This window comes from Dendrobates tinctorius, unplaced genomic scaffold, assembly GCF_039654945.1.
Source record: "Dendrobates tinctorius isolate UK_male_01 unplaced genomic scaffold, ASM3965494v1 ptg000202l, whole genome shotgun sequence".
Lineage (NCBI taxonomy): Eukaryota > Metazoa > Chordata > Amphibia > Anura > Dendrobatidae > Dendrobates > Dendrobates tinctorius.
This window is the reverse complement of record NW_027361869.1, coordinates 9,208,598-9,223,867: the sequence shown is the minus strand read 5'-3', so window position 1 is coordinate 9,223,867 and position 15,270 is coordinate 9,208,598. Positions and strand designations below refer to the sequence as shown.

The following is a 15,270-nucleotide window of genomic DNA, read 5'->3' as shown; positions in this document are numbered from 1 at the left end:
AGGAAACGATCGATATAGAAAGGTTACATTTTTGCCTGAAATTGAAAATGTCAGCTTTCCTTTTAACCTGTGAGTCTGAAAGTTCTGATGATGGATATGGCTAGTAGAGGAATGCACCCCAAAGGTTTTCTCACGTTGGGAATGAAAGAGGAATTCATTGAGTATTTTTTAAAAAAAAGAGCTAAAAAGTTGCTATAAGCAGAGAGAAAAAAACCTAAACTGTTGATGATTTTTTCTAGGCTACTCGATTCTGGCTCTGGTTAATATATACTTTATAAGAGAATATCTGTCATTCAAACCATGATGAACCAGGAAACTGTAGAACTGTAGAACCAGGAAACTGCAGCAGCATCCCCCTCCACTCCCTCTTTTCTTCCCCTTACTGTTCTCCAGGTACAGTTTAACATTACTTTAAAGGAAATCTGTCACCAGATTTTTGCCACCTAATCTGAGAGCAGCATAATGTAAAGGCAGAGACCGTGATTTCAGCAATGTATCACTTATTGGGCTGCATGCTGTAATTTTTATAAAATCATAGTTTTATCAGCAGGAGATTATCACTAGAGGACTAGTACATCCGCTGCCTGGTAGTCCAACCCCGCCCCTTTGCACAGTGTATACAGGAAGCAGCCAAACAGTGGTGTGCGCGGGGTTATACAGAGCTCAGCAGCTCTGCAGCAGATAAAACAGCTTTTAATCAAAACGGCAGCATCCAAAACAGTAAGTGACACATCGTTGGAATCAGGGTCCTTGCCCCTACGGCATGCAGATGGGATAACACAAACCTGGTGTCAGATTTCCTTTAAATTCTTGGTGACTGAGAAGGCTTCTGAGCATTGACAGAGAGTCATTGGTGATGCTTAATCATTCAGACACTCATCTCTTCAGAAATAGTGATGCCCTCCACTTTATTAGTATTTGCATTTCTGTGTGTGGAATGAACGGCTAATTATCAGTTGTAAAAATAATTCACTTTAGACGGTGACTATATCCCTAACACAGAATGACTGTTTAATATAAGCCCCAAAATCCAAACATGGAGCCTAATAGATATTGTTGTCATCACTATACTAGAGCTGGAGAAGAACGTAGGAGACGACGGTGAAGTAAGATGTGGACAATGTTTAGATCTGGTCACCAGCTACTAGTACATCTCTCGTCTTGAGATCTCCACGGAGGAAATATTGATGTCTTTGAGAACCTGCACCTTGGTTATGGCAGTGAACTGCTTCATGCGGTGTCGATACTGGATGACCTTACTGTCATCTACAAAAACTTGGAAGTTCTCTCTGTCGGAGAAAATTTCAATCTACAAGAAAAAAGAGATAAGAGAAATTAACATGGCGCAAAAAATAAAATAGGAAATGTGTTAGTGGAAAGTTCTCAAAATATGTCACGAAAACTAAAAAAAGATATTCTAGAAGATACTTACCTTCAGCAACATAGGCATGAATTGCCATGAACACGCAGACCTATGGAGGCCACTTGGTGTCTGTATTTTGTCTATCTTACGACTGACTGTTGTCAAGTGCAATCTCCTTCCAGCAGAGACACTGAGAGGGATTACAGGCAGTGATGGAGGGTCGTTCTATAGTAGGTAGGGGGGATGTATTTGGCTTTGTAGAAGTGAGGGGGATATTTTGCTTTCTTCAGGATTGGAGGGGTCTGTGTCTCTCTAGAGGAAGTGAAATGGAGAGGGTCTTTGGCTTTCTAGAGAAAGTAGTGGTGGAGGATCTTTGTCTCTGTAGTAAAAGCTTCTTGGCTTTGTAGAAGTGGTGGGGGGCTTTGGCTTTTTATAGGAAGGGAAGTAGGGTATGGTCGTGTCTCTATAAGAGGTGAGGTGTCTTTGGTTTTGTAGAAGAAGTCGGGGGGGGGGGCATTTTTCTTTTCCAGGATTGGAGATGTCTTTGTCTCTCTGGAGGAAGTGAAATGGAGAGGGTCTTTGGCTTTCTAGAAGTAGTGGTGGAGGATCTTTGTCTCTATAGGAAGAGCTTTATGGCTTTGTAGGAGAAGTTGTGGAAGCTTTGGCTTTTTACAGGAAGGGAAGTTGGGCAGGGTCTTAGAGATGGGCGGACACCTTGATGGTTGAGTCCGGTGGGTTACAAAAAGTTTGGGTTCGGGTACCAGAACAGTACCCGGACCCCAAACCAGACCCCATTCACTTGAATGGGGGGCCCGAACATCCAGACATCCAGTGTTTGCCACGCTGAGTCTCTGATCGGTGGTAAAATCATCACCGCAGGTCAGACAGTGTAGAAGTGTGTCCCTTAGTGCTGGGTATACAACCTAGCATTACGGCACAGGTCTTGGGCGCCCGACACCATCAATGCCGATGAATCAACCATAGACGTTCTTTGGTCTAAACTTACCTGGAAAGGTTCGTTTGCTTCCATGGGAAAAGTATCAGTGCGCTCCTCATGGCCCCAGTGGCTGGACAAAAAAGAGTTGCAGATAATGCTGCCCTCCGGAAAACGAGGATTAAAATGAAAAGCGATCTGGTCCCCGGAGTCGGAGAGGAAGTTGATTTCAAAGCTGTTTATGAAGAAAACAGGTCAATCTCTGTGCTGAGAAGATGCGGCATTATTATACCTATTATTATGTCTCCTTGCTCCTCACATCAGTATTCCCTTAATACTCCGCATCATGTAATATTAAAACATCTATATTTATTCTGTCCCTTTTAGCAAGGTGTCCAAGATTATAAAAGCATTGTTGCTTTCTTTAAGAAACAGCGCCACCCCAGACCATGAGTTATGCATGATATTACAACAACGCTCCAATAACTTCAATAGGATTGAGCTGCACAGCCTGTTGTGAGTTCATTTTCCCCTTCGTCACTGAGGTCTGGTGAACTCCCTATTCTGGTAAAGGAAGGTAATGAGCCTGATTATCAGGCACCTGAGCCTAATGAGGATGACTGGCTGAGTGGAGTCACGGACTGGATATAAGGCTGCCGACGCCCTTCTGCCCTGCGGGTGATTTCTCTGTGGACTTCTAGGACACCATTCTGATTCCTGCTCCTCTAAAGCTAAGTTTTCTGCTTTGCCTTTTAGCATTTGTGTTTTGTTTTTGTTTTCCTTGCTTTTCTGGATTCTGCCATTCCCTGCTGGGGTGAGCTGAATCCCCTTTTGCCTGTTGCTCTGTCTTCAGAATATTCCTGAGTACTGACATAGCTTTTTTGAAGCCTAGCGTCTTCAGGGCCTTTTTCACTGTCAGTCTGTTGGCTCTTATTTTCATAGGGTTTTTCATGGATTGCAGACAGCAGCCTTCCTGTCCTTTCCTATCTAGTTAGCTTGGGCCCCGTCTTTGCTCAGTCTATCTTTATGTCTGTGTTAGTGTTTTCATCTTGCTTCACTGTCATTATATGTTGGGGGCTGCCTTTTGCTTTGGGGTCTGCTCTGGGGCAGTTTAGATTTCCCCTTTCTTTCTGTAGGCCTATTTAATTCTCCGGCTGTGTTCGAGGGGTCTAGGGCATCGTAGGAACCCCCCACGGCTACTGCTAGTTGTGTTGATAGGTTCAGGGGTCCGATAGCTGCCAACTTCTCTGGTTTTCTGGACTTAGCTAGCATTTCTGTTTTTGCCTCCTACGGTGACTCAATCATAACAGAATCACCCGCCATACCGCAGATCCTAGGGTACTCAATAGCAGGAAAGAATTGTGTTTAAAAAAAAAAAAAAAAAAGTGTGTGTGTATATTCTTTCCTCTATATCTCTGAGGCCGTAGGGGGAATTTTTTTTTTTCTCTCAATGGAGATAAAGCAATTGTCTGATCGTGTGGAGCAGCTCGCTGCGGAAGTGCGGGGAATTTCCGCCTACCTTGCTCGTTCGCATGCTGTTGAACCAAAGATCCCTACACCTGATGTATTTTTTGGGGATCGATCTAAATTTTTGAGTTTCAAAAATAATTGTAAATTATTTTTTGCCTTGAAGCCTAACTCGTCAGGGAGCTCCGCGCAGCAGGTTAAAATTGTCATCTCTTTGCTGCGTGGCGATCCCCAGGATTGGGCGTTTTCTTTGAAACCAGATGATCCTATTCTGACTAATGTGAACGCATTCTTTCAAGCTTTGGGGTTGTTGTATGACAAACCTAATGCTATTGATCAGGCTGAAAAGACCCTGTTGGCATTGAACCAGGGTCGAGATTCTGCAGAGTTGTACTGTCAAAAGTTCCGAAAGTGGGCGGTCCTTACTACCTGGAATGATAATGCCTTGGCTGCTCTCTTTCGGATGGGTTTGTCAGAAGCCGTAAAAGATACTATGGTGGGATTTCCTGTTCCCTCTGGTCTGGACGATTCTATATCATTAGCCATTCAGGTTGATCGGCGTTTACGTGAACGCAGGATTGCACGAGAGGTGTTGCCACCGGTTGAACAGACGTCTGAACCTATGCAATGTGATAGAGTTTTGTCTAAGGCGCAACATCAGGAGTTCAGAAGGTGTAATAAGCTGTGTTTTTTCTGTGGAGATGCCTCGCATATTATTTCTGTTTGTCCTAAACGAGAGAAACGCTTTGCACACACGTTTTCTGTTGATGGTGTTCAACCTAAGTTTCTTCTGGCAATTACTCTGATCTGCTCCCTGTCCACATTTTCCGCCAAGGCTTTTGTGGATTCGGGAGCAGCGCTAAACCTAATGGACTTGGATTTTGCTAAATGGATTTGTGGATTTCCGATGACACCTCTGCAGACGCCTATCCCTTTGAGGTGGATTGATGCTACTCCTTTGGCTAAAAATAAACCTCAGTTTTGGACCCAGGTGGTCATGCGGGTCGCCCCAGACCATCAAGAAAATTGCAGATTTTTGGTGTTGCATGGTCTGCATGATGCCGTTGTTCTGGGGTTCCCCTGGTTGCAAATCCATAATCCAGTTTTGGATTGGAAATCTGTGTCTGTGGTGAGTTGGGGTTGTCGGTGTGCCTTTAGTGAGGCTCCGGTTTTTTCCACCTCTCCTCAGTCGCATGATGTTCCTGACTATTTGGCGGACTTTTATGATGTATTTAGTGAGAATGAGTCTGCGTCCTTGCCTCCTCATAGGAGTTATGACTGTGCAATCGAACTAAGCCCGGGGTGTAAATTTCCCAAGGGTCGGCTCTTCAATTTATCTGTACCCGAGCACGAGGCTATGCGGTCCTATATTAAGGAGGCGTTGGAGAAGGGTCATATTAGACCATCCTCTTCACCCTTAGGTGCCGGGTTTTTTTTGTGGCCAAAAAGGATGGTTCTTTAAGGCCTTGTATTGATTATCGTGCCCTCAATAAAATTACTATTAAATATCAGTATCCGTTACCCCTGATTTTGGATCTATTCTCTAGAGTTAGAGGTGCTTGTTGGTTTACCAAGCTTGACCTCAGGGGGGCGTATAATCTTATCCGCATTAAGCAGGGGGATGAATGGAAGACAGCATTTAATACTCCGGAGGGACATTTTGAGTACCTGGTGATGCCTTTTGGGCTCACTAATGCCCCTTCTGTCTTCCAGTGCTTCATGAACGATATTTTCCGAGACTTTGTCGATAAATTTTTGATTATCTATCTGGATGATATTTTGATCTTCTCCAAGGATTGGGATTCTCATGTGGAACATATTCGGACTGTGTTCCGGATCTTGAGGGAGAATTCCCTGTATGTCAAAGGATCGAAATGCCTTTTTGGAGTACAGAGGATTTCATTTTTGGGATTTATTTTGTCTCCGTCAACTATTGAAATGGACCCGGCCAAGGTACAGGCCATTTATGATTGGGTTCAGCCCACTTCTTTGAAGGCCCTCCAGAAGTTTTTGGGTTTTGCTAATTTTTATCAGAAATTTATAGCAACATTTTCTAGTATTGCCAAGCCATTGACTGATCTGACTAAGAAGGGTGCTGATGTGTTGAATTGGTCTCCGGAGGCTGTTGCTTCCTTTCAGGAGCTGAAGCGAAGATTTACCTCCGCCCCGGTTTTGCGGCAACCTGATGTCTCACTCCCGTTTCAGGTAGAGGTGGATGCTTCTGAGATTGGTACAGGAGCTGTTTTGTCCCAAAAGGATCCTGTAACATCTAAAATGAATCCCTGTGCTTTCTTTTCCCGAAAGTTCTCTCCATCTGAACGTAACTATGATGTGGGGAATCGGGAACTGTTGGCCATGAAATGGGCATTTGAGGAGTGGAGACATTGGTTGGAGGGAGCTAAACATCAAGTTGTGGTCCTCACTGACCACAAGAATTTGATTTACCTAGAGTCGGCTAAACGCTTGAACCCTAGACAGGCTAGGTGGGCCTTGTTTTTTACACGTTTTGATTTTGTGGTCTCTTTTCTTCCTGGAACTAAGAATGTCAAGGCAGACGCCCTCTCTAGGAGTTTCCTTGCTGATTCTCCTGTGGTGACCAAGCCTGCTACCATCTTAGGCGAAGGGGTAGTTCGTTCTGCCATCTCGCCCGATTTGAGACTTGCTCTGCAAGAGTTCCAGGAGGACAAACCTGAGCGTTGTCCCAGTGGAAAGTTGTATGTTCCTGACCAGTGGAAGAAGAGAGTGATGTCTGACGTTCATTGCTCTGCATTGGCTGGTCATCCAGGTATTTTTGGTACTAGAGATCTGGTGAGTCGCTCTTTTTGGTGGCCCACCTTGTCTCATGATGTCAGGAATTTTGTGCAGTCCTGTGGGACTTGCTCCCGGTCTAAATCTTGTTCTCGCTCTAGTGGGTTGTTGATGCCTTTGCCTGTCCCCAGGAGGCCATGGACCCATATTTCAATGGATTTCATCTCTGATATGCCGGTCTCTCAAAGAATGACTGTTATTTGGGTGATTTGTGATAGGTTCTCTAAGATGGTTCATCTTGTACCACTTCCTAAGTTGCCATCTTCCTCTGAGTTGGTGCCCCTGTTTTTGCAACAGGTGGTTCGCTTACACGGGATTCCTGAGAACATTGTATCTGACAGAGGAGTTCAGTTTGTGTCTAGATTTTGGAGGACTTTCTGTTCCAAGCTGGGAATTCAGTTGTCCTTCTCCTCTGCTTTTCACCCTCAGACCAATGGGCAGACAGAGAGAACAAACCAGACCTTGGAGTCGTATTTGAGATGTTTTATTTCCGCTGATCAGGATGATTGGGTTTCATTTTTGCCCTTGGCCGAATTTGCTTTAAATAATAGAGCTAGTTCTGCCACTTTGATGTCACCTTTTTTTTGTAACTTTGGGTTTCATCGTCGATTTTCTTCAGGGCAGGTGGAGCCTTCTGCCTGCCCAGGTGTTGACACTGTGGTGGAGAGAATGCACCAGATCTGGGACCAAGTGGTGGATAAGTTATCTCTCTCCCAGGAAAAGGCCCAGCGGTTTTCCAATCGACATAGGACCATTGGTCCCCAGTTTAAGATTGGTGATATGGTGTGGTTATCATCAAAAAATATTGCTATGAAGGTGGCTTCTCCTAAGTTTAAGCCTAGATTTATTGGACCTTACAAGATTTTGGAGATTATTAATCCGGTCTCTTTTCGCTTGGCTCTTCCTGTCACATTTAAAATCCATAATGTGTTCCATAAGTCCTTGTTGAAGAGGTTTGTTGAACCAGTTGTTCCTGGGGTGGCACCTCCAGACCCTGTATTGGTTGAAGGTAACATGGAATATGAGGTAGAGAAAATACTGGATTCCCATTTGGCTAGACGGAGACTCCAGTATTTGGTTAAGTGGAAGGGTTATGGTCAGGAGGATAATTCCTGGGTCTCTGCCTCTGATATTCATGCCAAAAGATTGGTGCGTGCCTTTCATCGGGCTCACCCTGATCGCCCTGGTGGCGTGGTTGAGGGTTCGGTGACCCCTCCTCAAGGGGGAGGTACTGTTGTGAGTTCATTTTCCCCTTCGTCACTGAGGTCTGGTGAACTCCCTATTCTGGTAAAGGAAGGTAATGAGCCTGATTATCAGGCACCTGAGCCTAATGAGGATGACTGGCTGAGTGGAGTCACGGACTGGATATAAGGCTGCCGACGCCCTTCTGCCCTGCGGGTGATTTCTCTGTGGACTTCTAGGACACCAGTCTGATTCCTGCTCCTCTAAAGCTAAGTTTTCTGCTTTGCCTTTTAGCATTTGTGTTTTGTTTTTGTTTTCCTTGCTTTTCTGGATTCTGCCATTCCCTGCTGGGGTGAGCTGAATCCCCTTTTGCCTGTTGCTCTGTCTTCAGAATATTCCTGAGTACTGACATGGCTTTTTTGAAGCCTAGCGTCTTCAGGGCCTTTTTCACTGTCAGTCTGTTGTCTCTTATTTTCATAGGGTTTTTCATGGATTGCAGACAGCAGCCTTCCTGTCCTTTCCTATCTAGTTAGCTTGGGCCCCGTCTTTGCTCAGTCTATCTTTCTGTCTGTGTTAGTGTTTTCATCTTGCTTCACCGTCATTATATGTTGGGGGCTGCCTTTTGCTTTGGGGTCTGCTCTGGGACAGTTTAGATTTCCCCTTTCTTTCTGTAGGCCTATTTAATTCTCCGGCTGTGTTCGAGGGGTCTAGGGCATCGTAGGAAAGGAACCCCCCACGGCTACTGCTAGTTGTGTTGATAGGTTCAGGGGTCTGCAATCCGATAGCTGCCAACTTCTCTGGTTTTCTGGACTTAGCTAGCATTTCTGTTTTTGCCTCCTACGGTGACTCAATCATAACAACAGCCCATGGTCAGGGGTGCAGCAGTTTCTGAAAGCAAGCAGCCATGTTTTTCTAATCCAAGACAACCCCTTTATATTATTCTTTTCAACGTACATGGGTATATGAATGAAAGCCAAAAAGGACAAATTTTGGCAGAACATAGCAGATTTTAGCCATCATCATTTTACAAACTGGCTTCAGTTTCCCCTGGCAAAATCACCTGTTTGCCCATGGAACTCGAAAAGCGGCTTGTGGTGATTGGCTAAATACTCTGAATAATAAACGCTAAACCCTATAATTTAGCTTTTTCCTTTTTAGAAAAGCTCCCTCTGGTGGAGACTGCAGGCAGCTAAAAATGTATCATTTAAAGGGAACCTGTCAGTAGGATCATTCCTTTAAGCCGTTTATTTGGGCTTGTAGGTCAAAGAGAATTGAATAAAATGATATCTTGATATCTGTGATCTGATATCTTATTCCAGAGAAATCCTTGTTTTTCCTAATATGTATTTGAGCTGTAAAGATCTATGGGCCGAACATAAATCTCCCTGAGAATCTGCCTCCAGAGCTTATTTTTACTGATATGGGGTGTTACCAGTGTGAGACATGTGATGACTGACAGTCTGCTCTCCTGATCTACATGTCTCACACTGGTAACTCTCCCTTTATTTTAACATAAGCGCTGGAGCCAGATTCTCAGGGAGATCTATGTCCGGCCCATAGATCTTAACAGCTAATTTACATATTAAGAAAAATGTGGATTTCTTAGGAACCATTCAACGGATCTCAGATATCAAGGTATCATTTTATTCTGATTCCTATGACCTAACGTGCCCATACAGACGGCTCAGGAGGGTTGATCCTACTGACACATTCCCTATAAATGATAAAAGAATGAATCTGGAGCTCCGTATCTGTCAAATTGAGCTTTGACCTTTATAGAGATATATTATACAATCAATTAGCCTTGATTTTGAGCTTTCACCAGGTGAAGAACTTGCAATCCACTCTTTTATTTTTGACTTATGGAGTATGGAAAGTAACTGATGGAGGTACCTAGTGAATTAGTGGCTCGGCTATCACATGTAAAAGTTTATAAAAAGTCTGATCACTGTGAAATGATCTTACTCGTTTTCAGTGGAGCTCGTCTCCCCCTTTATGATTACACTCCATCCTGGACACAGTCCCTGAGGACAGGAGGCTTCAAACTACGAAGAAAGCAAAATAACAGGGTGAAAACACAATTACTTGTCTTAAAAAAACATTTCAGATGTTTTCAGGTTAGAGATGTTGTGTGACCTGGGAAAACCCTGCAGTGTAAATGCTCGCGAGGGATGTGAATGTACCCGAGATTAGCGATTACTCCACATGGACCCAATATGACATTTGTGCTGATTTTCCCTAATGCTTAATTTTTCTGCCACATTTTTCCACGGAAAAAAACCAGATATGCCACCAATGTCTGAATCCAAGTGGGGTGATATGGTTAGAAAAATGGGATTCTGCCATTGTTTGGCTGTTTTTTGGTCTTTTGTTTTACGGACTTCATTGTACAGTAAAAAATGACTTGACGTGATTCTTCAGGTCATGCCGGTTATGGAGTAACCAGTTTTTTTCCTACAAATTACAACTAAAAAACCTTCTGAAATTTTTAAAAAGATTAGTTTATGTCTCCGTTTTCTGAGACACATAACTTTATTCTTTTTAGGGTGATGGACCTGTTTTTTGGATGGCGAGCTAACAATTTTATTAGTACCATTCTGGGGTACAGATGACATTTTAATTGCTTTTTATTGAAATTTTGCCGAGGGTTGTCATGATAGAAAAATGGAATTTTGTCTTTTTTCCTCTTCACACTGTTTACTGTATGGATTCACACAACTGTCCTGTATGAAGCAGCTGTGTATAGCCTACATGGAGCTTGGGAAGAGGTCGATATTGGTGAATAGGCTGGCATGACACCTACCAAGTATAGTAGCAGGACAAAAATGGGTCAAAGCAAAGGTCTAGAGCTAAAGACGCAAAACAAAACTAAGTGCAAGGAGACTGTATGGCCACGCACAAATATCCTACAGGTCCATATTATTGACTTGCAGTCAATATAGGTTTTTCATTGCACTGCAAGCGATGCAACATGTCATGAAGAAAAATGAGGTGGAGTATTGGATCATATTGGATCATGGGCACCAAAATAACTTATCTATATATTAAGGTATGCCGAGGTTTAGTATAACAATGCATAAATCTGCATTGGAACTGCATACACAAAACGGCATGATACTCTTAATAAAGATTATGTAACACCAATGCTGACACTCCTGCAAGGTTCCCCTTCCCCCTCCATGCAGGGATCCCAACATACTCATCGCCGCGGCCACGCGGTCTCCCCCATTTCTCAGCACGTCTCTCAGCTTGTCTGTGTACGCCGCACAGGTTTCCCGGTGGAGCGTCTAGTGCACTCTCACTTGCGTTATGCGTCCAGCCAATGGCTGAGAGGCATCTTGTATAAAAAGCACCCTGCTCAATAGAGAGGTGCCAGTGTAACCTTGTCCATTAGTTAGAGCTCGTGCAACTAGTGAGTTGCCAATTTCCAGTCCCGGAACACCTGGTCCTTGTACGCCCAGGGCCTAAACCCATATCCTGGTCCTTTTGCTGCCAGGGCCTGAATCCAAATCCCTGGTCCTTGTGTGGCCAGGGCCTGAACCTGAAACTTTGGTCCTTTTGTGGCCAGGGCCTGAATCCAAACCCCTGGTCCTTGTGTGGCCAGGGTCTGAACCTGAAACTCTGGTTCTTGTGAAGCCAGGGCTTGAACCTGAACCTCTGGTCCTTGTGTGGCCAGGACCTGAACCCGAACCCTTGGTCCTTTTGTGGCCAGGACCTGAACCTTGTAGCAGCACTGGTGGTACCTGAACCCTGAAGCCGTACTGGCGGTCTATGAACCATGAAGCCGTACCGGGGGTATCCTGACTTGGAACCGTTCTGTCAGTACTAGAACCTGTCAGAACCTGTTTCAGTATCCACATATAGCCCTGTCTGTGACTCTGTGTTGTCAGTATCCATTCTGTGTGGGGATCCAGAACCTGTGCAGTCTGAACAGAGTCCTAATCCTGTCTTACCAAGTACTCCGAGCCCACTCCGTGTCAGCGTAACTGACCCTTGTGGTGAGCAGCTGCAGTTCTGGGGACTGGCTAGAAGTGGTGCCTGGCTGCTACCTGCAGCTCAAGTCTGATTCCACTATCAGGAGCTCCAGGAAGCCACTTAGTTGCGCCCCTTACTAGGCAGGCCCGGCCCTGTGGACAGTGGGTCCCTGAACCACCTGCGCCACCAGCAGGCGTGTCAGATTATTTGCAGAGTTGCAAAAGCCTTATAAAGTTGGTGTTTTTTTTTGCAAAGTGGAGAGAATTTGGAAGTGGCTGAAGAAATTATAAAAATGCTTAATTTAGAATGTAATAAATGCAGTGGAAATTCCAATTAGTATGGCGGGGTTACTGCACAATGGCCCAGCAGACCTGTGGCCTCGTTGATCAGAAAACACAAGGTCTAGCAATGAAGCTCATACTTTTTCTAATCTGCCATACAGAAATACAGCAGCTGTGAACTGCTGCTGCCTCGCTGGCGACATACTGACTCTGGGCACTCAAATGTTTAGAATCCCCTGTCAGCTCTTTCACAGCTCCGCGCGAACAAACCATTTACCTAAAGCTGCAGCCATGAAATGTGCCAATGGCTTGCAGGTTTTTTTTGGTTCTTTGTTTCTCGACTGTTGTGAGCTAAATGCAGTTTTAAGGGAGATGGGACCTAAAATAATGCCACCTTGTATAAGGGTAAAAAAAATCGACAAAACTATCGACGGTGATTGGTCCGTCCCTGGTCAGGGCGGATCATCAGGAACATTTCTTTTGCTGGATCTAAGGATCTCCAATCCAACATTGATATCTACAAAAAAAAACCCTGATATTGAAAACAAAGAGAAGTCCTGAGATTGGGAGGGTGAAGCAATGGGTAACGTCAATGGGCAAGCACCATGGAAAGTCTCAGGGCCCACTGTGTCTGGGGGCCACTCTGCCCCATCACCGCTGGTGACATCCAACTTACATGTTTGGTTGAAGTGTGCACAGCTCAGGAGCTGATCCTGCTCAATGCCGTGAGGGTGCCATCAGTTTTAGACAGCCAGCACCCAAATCAAACTGCTGCGTTCATAGCTTGTTCCAATCACCCCTTTCAATGTCACTGTCATTTGTGAAGTTAGGAATGGGGGTGAGGTGTGCCTTTCGGTGCTCATCAATCTCCCCACAACTTTGTGCTTTATAGGAGATCGGTAACGTTACAATACACTGCAATATTATAGTATTGCAGTGTATTTTATAAGAGCCCCAATTATGGACAGTTTCAAGACCCCTCAGAGGGACTAATAAAAAAAGTAACAAGACAATGGAGAATATATTAAAAAAAATAAAAAATATAAAGATATATATATATATATATATATATATATATATATATATATATATATATAAAGTAAAATGCAATAATTAACATATTTGGCATTGTCCAAACAAATAAAATATTATAATAATTATCCCATACAGTGAATACTAAACTGAAAAAGAACGATAATCTTTCTATTTTTTTGTGTTAATTTTCCCTTCCAAACAGAAAACAGAATGAGATCAGAAAGTCGCATGGACCCCTCAAACGGTAACGACAAAACTAACGGTAGTAACACCAAGCACAACACAAGCCCTGACACAATGCTATCGACCAGCAAACGAAAAATGATATCTCTTCAAAAACAATGAGGGAATATAAGAAACAAAGAAGTCACCCAACAATCAATTAACCTGGATCGGGATTAAAGCTGTTGTCCCAGACTAATTTTTTTTGTTTCACTTTGGGCCTAAGTACTAACAGACAGGGAGTTGTTAGCTACCTGACTATTGTGCCTGGCGCACTGACAGCTCCTGCCATCTACTAAGCGGCCTCTCTTCTGCTCTGCTTTGTTGACGAGTGTGACGTCATGTTGATTTACAGCCGTCTCCCCACTGCCTTACTGCGGGGAGCTGGCTGTCAGTCAGCATGATGCCGTCAGTCACACCCCATCGACTGTGCAGCTGGGAGGAAGATGTGGAGCAGCTGAATCGCCAGCAGGAGCGGTCAGTGACTGCCAAGTGTCAGCGCAGGGTAGGACAGGCAGGTAGGTAGCAATTACCCCATAGTTTTTGCCCCATAGTTAAAAATAAAATAGTCCTAGATAACCCCTTTAAGTAAGTGTAGAGGGGCTTATTGGAGAAAACAACCAAACTAGAGCCCATATGGATTACTGTATCTTTTCAGCTGTGTCTCCTGCTAAACACTTTGCAGTACGACAGAACAAGCCACCAAAGCGATGTATACAACTAGTGAGCCCATCGAGCCCTCCGGCAACCATACCGGCACAGTATGGAACCATAGATGAAGCACAATCCAACCCCATGATAGACTCCACAAAGTGCAAGTAGGTGTATCCTACTACCCTCATTATGATATGCTAACTTCAACAAGAGGTTATTACAGAGTAGTGCCTTCTGTGATGTCTACATTTAAGTTTCTTCCAGTTGATAAACTGAATCTAGAAACTGTCAGTAAGTTGCTTTTGATGCATCTTCTGCAATCAGGAAGCTGCAGTTTTGTTCATTAACCCATCTGTCACCATTGCATGTCAGGCCGATAATAATTATAATAAACCTATGAGTAGATCTGTCAATAGCAGCTGTCCTGCTTGCTGATGGTTTCCAATTAACCATCTAGAAGCTGAAAAAAATGGAAAATAGAAAAATAGAGTGAAAAATATGCAATAAGTATCCAAATCCTGATCATCACTTACCCGTAATGCCATCTCACTGACGCTCAGCAGATTTGCAGGGCAGACCAAACGGTAGCCCCTCATATACCATCGGGTGCATTGGCCCACCCCGTGCCAGAGATTAACATCAACACAATGGTTCTTTGCTGGGCTGAGATGCTGATCTCGGTCCATGCTGCCAGGAACTTTCTATGTGTGAGACATTCCTAACATGACCCGGATTAAGTGATGTCACATTGTGATTTTCACTCCGGGTGAATCTGCTGCGATCAGCATTTACCATGGGGGAACAACATGTCAGTTCTGTCACCGTGCAATCAAGGAAAGCAGGTCCGTCCTATACAGCCCTAAACTTTTCCTTTTTCCTTACTTTTAAAGTAATTTACGTTGTTATTTTTTAAAAAAATTATAAATTAAAATTCCTATGCTGATCAATTTCTTAGGTATGACACATTATACCATGGAGAGTGCATTGTAAGATTTAATCTGCTTTTACGCGGAAGGGTCTCCTGCATGGAGCTTATAATGAGTCTAGTTAGCTCTTGAGGGTCCACAGAGAAGTCAGATATCCTAAATATGTCCTGTTATGGCAGAATTGTCTGTGATAGGAACACTGCTTTTAACAGATTTGCAAGAAATGCACAAAAAATCAGATATTTCACCAGCTTTACAAACTGCTCATTATAAAATAAAGCGCTAGGCCTGATGAGTCCAGCTAAAGAGCCAGAGTACTCAGAAATCCACGTGTATTCAGTCTCCACCCACCCAGCCTGACAGCGGCAGCTTGTACTGAGCAGTGTGAGATCTCAGCCGCAGCGGGAGGGAGGAGGGTCACTG

The 15,270-nt window shown here is 44.0% G+C and overlaps 1 protein-coding gene across 1 annotated transcript; it reads right to left on the bottom strand.

Moving 5' to 3' along the window:
* Positions 1 to 891: 891 nt before the first annotated feature.
* Positions 892 to 14,629, bottom strand: GRIFIN (galectin-related inter-fiber protein). Its single transcript, XM_073553463.1, has 4 exons — positions 14,455 to 14,629; positions 9,720 to 9,799; positions 2,370 to 2,532; positions 892 to 1,309 (listed from the first exon to the last, which is right to left on the bottom strand). Exons 1-4 carry the CDS (start codon positions 14,605 to 14,607, stop codon positions 1,145 to 1,147), a joined length of 561 nt encoding a protein of 186 aa, XP_073409564.1. The 5' UTR covers positions 14,608 to 14,629; the 3' UTR covers positions 892 to 1,144.
* Positions 14,630 to 15,270: the final 641 nt, after the last annotated feature.